Genomic DNA, 8,735 nt, shown 5'->3' with positions numbered 1-8,735 from the left:
AAAACGAAGGGTTTTAACGAGGCCCAACCATTAATAAAAATTCCATTAAAAGCTATTTCTATCTTTCTAAGTGCCCCAAATACGGAACAAAGACACGGCCACGACTGGGGGACTGATCACCCCCCAGGCCCAACACACGAATATCCAAGAAAAATCCGACCAAACGACGGTCCGAGGGAACAAATAAAACACGGAATAGCTTAAAACGGAAAGGCCCGAACGGCCGAAATTACCTTAAAACGGAAAGGCCCGAACGGCCGAAGTTACCTTAAAACGGAAAGGCCCGAACGGCCGAAAATAGCTTTAAACGGAATATACAAAAGAGGCCCGAACGGCCGAAAAAGTTGTTAAACGAAACCCGAAATTACGAAGTCACGGTTACACGACCCACGGCCAAACCAAAATATCCAAAAAACAAACCAAGTCTAAAAGTAAAAAGCAAAATTACAAGAGATAAAGCTACTCGACGTCGACTATCTGGCCATCACGAACGGTCTTGAAAGCTCCCATCACGGACACATCCACACTCGGAGCCAACACTAGGGCCTGTGCCTTCATTGTCTCCTCAGTGGCAGCAATCGCATCCTTAGCATCAGCCAGCAACTCCGTTTTCTCCCTCTTCAAGGCAGCAACCTCGGCCTTCAAAGCCTCCAACTCACCAAGAAGCACGACAGCCTGGGAACCGGCATTAGAAGCCTTTTGCCGCACCTCACCCAGTTGGGAAAGAAGTGAAGTCTCGACCTCGGAAAGCCGGAGAATTTCTGCCCCGGCTTCCTCAGAAGACTTCACTGCCTTCTCCTTCAGCTTAACCATCTCAGCCTGAGAATGACGGAGTTTCTTATCCAACAAACCAACTTGAGCCATCACGGGCTCAGCCTTCCGAACAACAACGGCAGACCAAAGGAGGGCACGATACACCGACTTGGCCTGGAACGAAACATCGTAGCCATAAAAAAACGGCTCCGTACCAGGCATCAAGTGTTGATCGATAATCCTCGGGGCATCAAAACGACGGTCCATCACACTAGGCACCAAACCCTCTTCCTCGAAAGTCTCACTGCTCGGATCCTCAGGCCTTTTTCTCTTCCGAGAAGCCTCAGCAGCCGTCACCACGACGACTTCAGGCGAGTTCGCAGGACCAGGAGAAAATTGAGCGTCGGCCCGCGCACCCGAAGAAATCACCTCCTGAGAAACCGGCTGAGAATCCACGGCAGGATTGGAGACAGGGGTAGAAGGAGACGAAGACCCCTCCTCCCGACCCATCGCTGCCTTCAACCTGGCCAGAGAAGTCAGCCCACCAGCCATCTCAACTGAAAGAAACCAAAGAAAAATGAAGTTACAAAGTCGGAAAAACAAAACATAAAAAGTCGAGAAAGGGACAAGGCACACACCGATATACGCCCGACAAGCCTCGGGTTCCCCCATGACATCTCGATGATTCAACGGACGCTCACCAAACAAATGCCACAAAACGTTGGCAACGTCCTTATCCTCCTGAGATAAACCGTCATAGGTGAACTTAGTCAGAACTGACGGGCCAGCACGGAAATTCCAGTATGTCGGAAACCGGCGTACGCCCTCCGGCGACAGCCAAAACGGATGATGCCCCTGGACGGGGCGCACCTTAAAATACTCCTTTTTGAAACCATGAAAGGAATCCTCAAACAACCCAAAAATTCGACGATGAGGCTGAGCACGAAATGACATATATCCTTTCTTATGCTTCCCTTCCTTAGTCGGGAGAGTGCATAGGAAAAGAAAAAGGAAAACAGGAACAGAAGCCGGAAGATCGAGATACCGGCACACCAACTCGAAAGACCGCACGGCAGCCCAACTGTTCGGATGAAGCTGAGACGGCGCCACGGAACACCGACTCAGCAAATCCTGAACAAACGGCGAGAAAGGAAACCGCACGCCGAGCCGGGTGAACATCGACTCGTAAACCCACATCCAATCCGGAACAGTGGGCGAATGAAGGTTTAAATAGCAAACGCGCTCATCGGCATCTGGAAGGGCAAGCTCGTACTGCCGCTCCATATCGCCGCCACCACAAATCGCCCCCTGATCACGGAGGCGTTGAAGATCGGCCTCCGTCATCCGTGACAGAACGCCCCACACGTCGCTAGTCACCCAAGTGTAGCGAGTGGGGACGCCCCTGGAGGGGGCTATTGGAGCACCAACACCCTCATTTCTCCGCCGATACATACCTAAAACAGGGAGGAGCACCACCATCAGCCTACTAACCCTACGCAGAAGCAAGGACAGAAACCTACCACTACTACCAGTCCAACACGGTGGTGCACCGCCACTTCTAACCAAACACAACCACACTCAGCCCCGTCAAAACTCAAATACCACCGCCCGAAACACAATGCAACAAAGAAATGACAAAGCAATGCATGGCAAATACAGAACGACAGGCGTACCACAAAACAAAAAGAAGAAAAGCGAAGCATACCAACCTGGAAATGCAGAAGATGATCCTGGAAAGCTTGAAGAAACAGGGACAGCAAGCGAAAGAGAACAGTATCAAAGAGAGGGAAGGAGATTTTTTCAGAAGAAAGAACGAAAAGGAAAAATGAACGAAGGTACTCAAGTAAAAGGCCAAAACGGTTACAAAAGAAGGGGGCAAAAAGACACAATTAACCCTAAGCAAGGTTAGGCTCGTAGGGGCAAAAGAGGAAAATGCCCCATCACATTTAATGCCCCCCTCGAAAAAAGAAGCTAATAAAGCACGTCTCGAAGAACGCAACGGACGCAGTGGACTCGGAAGAGTCACGTCAAACCAAAACGGTCAGACAAAGCCTCCAAAGCAAGCCGAGGCCGAGACACCGATCTCCCTCCAAAGAACCAAACGAACGCCCGAGAAAAAAGACCTAGCCCGCGGTCAACACCACACCTCCCAGCGCCAGACCGACCTTTGCTCGCTCTCCCGTTGCGGGGGCAACTGTTACGGATCCAGCCCACGGATCCCGGACCCGAGGTTGGGCCCGAACCCGGCACCTCGGGTCCGACCCGCCACTCTCTCCCGGAAGGCCCAAAATCGGCCCTCTGGAACTCCTGAACCGATTTTCGAATTCAAACGATAAGATAAGATAAGATATTCACCATCACCTCTAAATATTGGACCCAGGTCCCTCCAGGTATTCATTCATTCCTCACACCTTATACCTCTTAGATCCATTCTGACTTGAGCGTCGGAGTGTCTTTGCAGGTACCTCCCCCCATTGCTCCAGTCAAGCGCCCCAGCTTCAGCGTTGATCCGCAGGTTCCCGATCCACCCTTCAACCCGTACCAGAGACATCTTGTACACTAACTAACTATCTTTGTTTTATTACTTTATTGGATATATGATTAAACTAATAGACTCAATAAATATACTTAACAATAATATTTAATAAGTAAATATATTTTGGAAGACAATTTGTGGTTAAAACTTAAAACATGATACTTCACGTAAATATTAACAAGAGAGTAGAAAGTAAAAACACGCATCAATGATATTATGCGTAAGGCAGTAAGAGAGAGTTGAGAATGACTAGAATAAAAAAGCAGTTTGTAATGGGTTTATCAGACTAATATTTCCATCTGAGCCCAGGCCCACTTTTGCTCGAAGTGTAGAAAACCCTAATTTTTTCTGCCCAAGTATATAAGCACCCGCAAGACGAACAAAACAGAGTGAGAACTGAGAAGAGTGGATCTCGGGCACAAAGATGGCGTCGAAGAGAGGTAGGCACAATCTGGGTTTTAGGGTTTCTACGTTCTACATAACAAAGGCTACATATCTCTGATTATAGTCGTTGATTTGTTTATGTTTTGTTGTTGTAAGGTCGCGGAGGAAATGCCGGCAACAAGTTCCGCATGTCGCTGGGTCTTCCGGTGGCGGCGACGGTGAACTGCGCCGACAACACCGGCGCCAAGAACCTTTACATAATATCAGTGAAAGGAATCAAGGGAAGGCTGAACAGGTTGCCGTCGGCGTGCGTCGGTGACATGGTTATGGCGACTGTGAAGAAGGGAAAACCTGATCTCAGGAAGAAGGTGTTGCCAGCTGTCATTGTTCGCCAGCGTAAACCCTTTCGCAGAAAGGATGGTGTCTACATGTACTTCGAAGGTATTTTGTTGCATTCTTCATCTGTTATGCAGAAATGTGTGTTCTTTAAGAACGGCATCGAAAATCGAGATTTTACGGCATAAATTAAAAACTCGTAATATATGAAATTGGAATAGTAAAGTGGTCTGATTTAATAGAAATTTTAGAGTCGATTGCCTTGTTAAATGTTTTAATAGTTAAAATAGGGATTTTTGCCACTGTTGCTTGGCAGGTTCGTCTAGGTTTAATGATAGAAGTTATTTGATACTTTAAATTTTCAATGTAGTTCGGAAAGAAAAGAATAATCAGCATCTAGAATGAATATTGAGGTTTAGATTTAGCAATGCTGAAAATGTTTATAAACATTTGAAATTCCTCTAAAAAGTGAGAAAGAAAACAAGTTCACACTTGTTACCTTTGAGAATCATCAGTATTTGCTTTTAGTTGGTTTGAAATGTGATCTAGTCATTTTTGTTTAGAATTCCCTTTGTGTTTGTTTAGTTTAATTTTTAATTTAGTTATGCTTGCAATTCTAGTATGAATTCTTTCATAATGTTGCTTCTGTATTGCGGAGTGGCTGATGTTGTAGTTGGTCATTCACACATATAAAGCATATAGTTGTTAAAATGCCAGTTTTAAACAGCATGATGATACTTCACATATGCATTGTGTTACCTGTCTGCTGGTAAATTCCCATTTTCTTATGATTGATTCATATTCATTTACAGTGATGTAATTCTAAATTTTAGTGTTGTACTTTGGGATACAATATTCTGTTAGGGGAGCTTTGCTATTTTTCATGACATTAATACTAAGCACTTGGCGTAAACCATAGAGAGCTTGGATGTTTGCTTAACCAAGAAGCTTTTTATTTGCAAGATCCTAAATGATTTTATAATTTGATATTTTAGGTTTATTAACCCAAAATAAGTGATTCTTTTTATACTTGTGTGGCTAAACTGTAAAAACTAGACTTAGCGGACTCTGTAGTTAATTTGTTGTCTAGGATCCTCCATTGCATTCTACGATTGTCTTTACACAATTATTAACTCTGATTTTTGTTTGGAAATTTTTGCAAGCTTTCTTTCATAATTACCTCCAATACATAAGTTTATATACTTTTAGTATTGTTTGGTGAGTAGTTCTTTAACTATGGTGTTGTTTTCTGCAGATAATGCTGGTGTCATTGTGAATCCTAAGGGTGAAATGAAAGGTACCATTTCTCAAATTTAGACATTAGATGACAATAACATGCATCTAATCAGTAGGGTGTTTTATTTACCAATATTGTACTTCAATATTCAAATAAATCATAGTATAGTACCATACAATTTAATAAATCCAAACATTAAAATTCATTCTAATTTTGTTGCAACACTTGTGAATGTAGGTTCTGCTATCACTGGTCCAATTGGGAAGGAGTGTGCTGATTTGTGGCCTAGGATTGCAAGTGCAGCCAATGCAATTGTTTGAGTGGGAATCCTCCTCGTGTCATTTTGTTTTTTCTTATTAGGATTTTGTATCAGATTCTGTTTATCCTTTGAGATTGCACTGGAAATCAGTTTTACTTTGCATCAGTTCTGAGCAAGTGGCTTTGTTGAAGAGATGAGATTTTATTGATTTAATTTAAAGTTTTGATCTTTTTATTATAAAGCTTTAACTTTCTGTGCATTGGGCTATATCAATATTCTGAAGGATCCTGTCGAGGGATTTATCTTATTTCTTTTGGATTGGTGTTTACTAATTATTGTTGTTGTTGCTGACCGTTACTTGGTGGAAATGATATTTCTAAAGCTGTTTTATTTTACTGCTACCAGAAATTTCCTATTGTCGAGCGTAGTTATCACACATTAGTAGTTGTTTAATGCTATAAGAATTCCAAGCGACAGTTCTTATGCGTTACTCTCCTGTTTGCTACTTGGAAAACTGGAAGCACCACTTTTCGACCGACTTGCATAGAAGAGAATGAAATGTATGAATGTTATTGCAATTTCATATATATCTTGAAATCATTGTAAATTCTTGTTTAATTTCTTAGGCTAAATAATTTTTTGCATGTATTAATGATACATAACAGCTGTGATTCGATTATATATCATCATAATTTTTTGCATAGTGTTTTATTGTTTTTTTTTTCTTTTACAAACATTGGGTTTTACAGTGTTGTATTATTTTTGTGGTATATATCAATAAAAGTTTGATTTGTATGGATTTATTTACAGTCTTCAATCATCATGAATGGCGTAATCATGTTTAATGAAAAGAAAAAAAAAAGGAGCAAAGAAAAAATAAGTCAGCAACATAATAATAATAACATTGAAAGCTTAGAAGGCTAGAATTAAGGTTCGTGAACTTGAAAGAGATGGAGGTGAGAAACTGAGAAATGTGGTGAAGAAGAAGAAACACTGGTTGTCATGGTTGATAATTGTGTGGATAAAATATACTAAATACATATTTAAATTAAAACATATTTTGTGTAAAACAAAGTTTTATTTTTGTTAAATATCTATCTAAATCTATCCAAAGCCCACTCAGCCCATACTCAAGATGTAAAGAAACTTGTGTTTTTGTTTTTGTTAAAATATTAATTCTACATTTATCTTTTATCATCTAAATTTTATTAGGTTCGCCTTATATATTCTTTTTTTTTTTGTAATTTAATACTTAAATTGATAGATGTTCTTATTTATTATTATTTGAGATTAAAAAGAGATAAAATTTAACAAAAAAGAATTAACCAAAAAAAATTATCAAGAAAAAAAAAAGATTATGCAACCACTTTGCATAAAAATTATGTAACTTTCAAACATATTTTGTATCTAATCTTATTTTTTAAAAGATTTGTCCTATCAATCCTAGAATCTTTAAAATTAAAGTACGCTTAAATAATCAAAATTGACTTAGTAAACAAAATTTCAAAGCCAAAACAACTAATTTTCATGAAAACGTTAAAACGAAATCATATCTTTAATAACAACGTAAATATCAAACATAAGATTTTATTTAGAAATCAATGAAACTCCAATTTATATATCATATGGACGAGAATACACAGTTGTAGCCTATATATATATCATAGTCATAGCCAAAGACCGAGACGTAGAGTAAACAAAATATTAAAGATCAGAAGCAGTTTCTTGAGACCCAAGTAACCTAATGATGAGTTCATTAGTTAATAAGCGCCTTGCTTCGACGCCTGTGAACTGCAGGTATTGGATGGAACTCATCCACTATGAAGAGCCATCGAAAACGCCTATAACGACACCAGAGGAAACACTTATTGATAGCTTCCACATCACATTTTGCTGTACCCATCAATCTCTAAAACCCACCAAAAACACCGAATACGAAGCCTATCTGCCTGATCAGTTCTGTTCTTCTTCGTCCACTCCAATTACTGTCATGAGGACCTTCTTGGTTCCTTTGAAATGGATGCATAGTTATCTCGATCACAGCGACAAATCCAAGTTGCTAGAAACCTTTTCCAAAACTGCCGTACCAAGAATGGTATTAGACCGAATACTTCCTCAAATGTGCCAGTTCGCAAGGGGGATCGTCGACGACTCCGAATTCGACTGGGATAACTATACGGTGTGGCGGATTCGTGTGAACCTTAACGTCACCATAGACATTCTTGATGATCAAGATAGCGATCGTGAATCTGTTGGGGAGAATTAAACGCCGATAGATGATGATTATTAGAGCCAGCAGCAGAGTCAAGATGCTGATGCCATGCATTGGAGATGAATCGATTTTCTAACTTCTTTTTAGTTTAACATATTTTTCTAGTGCTGTGTGTTTTTTTTTTCCTTTTTTTTAAACATTAATTTTGTAGATTGAAGCATTATTTTTGTTAATATGTTAATAAAAAACTGATTTTTATGGATTTACAATGATCAATCGCGAGTAATTAATCCAACTTTTAATTAAAAAAAAAAGCAAAAAAAGTACTAATTAAAAAGATAAATTTTAAATTAAATTAGGACAATTTATCAAAATAAAATAAGAGATGCTAGGGGATTAGCAATTTTTGTTATTGGTAGCCATCAACTAGCCATCAATGATGATTTAATGGTGTGAGATTAGTGTGAGATTTCATCTAATGACTCACCTTTCTCTGCTGGTTATATGCTGGACAAAATTCAATAAAATTGCTGGCTCCCTAAACTTTTCTATAAAATAATTGAGATTTAAATTTATCGAAATACAACTTTTAAAAAATAGATACTAAAATACAATTTTATAGTAAACTATGTAAACCGCGAGAGGAATTTCACGGATTCTAAATATACATAAACCGTTTTACCCCTTCAGCAATTTACATTAAAGCAAAATTTGGCCAAAAACCGCGGTAAAGAGAGGCGGCAAATAAACATAAACCGCGACAGGACAAATGCTTTCACGTAACAGTTTCAAAATCCAATTCATCAAAATCAGAAAAACGCAAATGCTTCGAGTTCTTTTTGCCATTGAACCAAACATGAATGGCAGCCATGAATGGATCAAGCACCTCTAATGGCAGCCATTCTTCCACCTCAGTCTCAGTCTCAGCCTCATCCACAATTTCAACAACTCATGATTATTCGGGGATATTACTTTTAAATATCACCGTCATTTATCTTGGAGATATTACTATTAGAAT

At 39.7% G+C, this 8,735-nt stretch overlaps 1 protein-coding gene across 1 annotated transcript; it reads left to right on the top strand.

Annotated features, from left to right (window-relative positions):
• LOC107625081 (60S ribosomal protein L23) lies at positions 3,571 to 5,810 on the top strand. The gene is made up of 4 exons (XM_016327648.2): positions 3,571 to 3,729; positions 3,830 to 4,114; positions 5,265 to 5,306; positions 5,484 to 5,810. Exons 1-4 carry the CDS (start codon positions 3,714 to 3,716, stop codon positions 5,564 to 5,566), a joined length of 426 nt encoding a protein of 141 aa, XP_016183134.1. The 5' UTR covers positions 3,571 to 3,713; the 3' UTR covers positions 5,567 to 5,810.

This window comes from Arachis ipaensis, chromosome B02 (assembly GCF_000816755.2).
Source record: "Arachis ipaensis cultivar K30076 chromosome B02, Araip1.1, whole genome shotgun sequence".
In the NCBI taxonomy this organism is placed as follows: Eukaryota; Viridiplantae; Streptophyta; class Magnoliopsida; order Fabales; family Fabaceae; genus Arachis; species Arachis ipaensis.
Note: the sequence above shows the minus strand (reverse complement) of the source record. Positions and strands in the feature narration are given on the sequence as shown.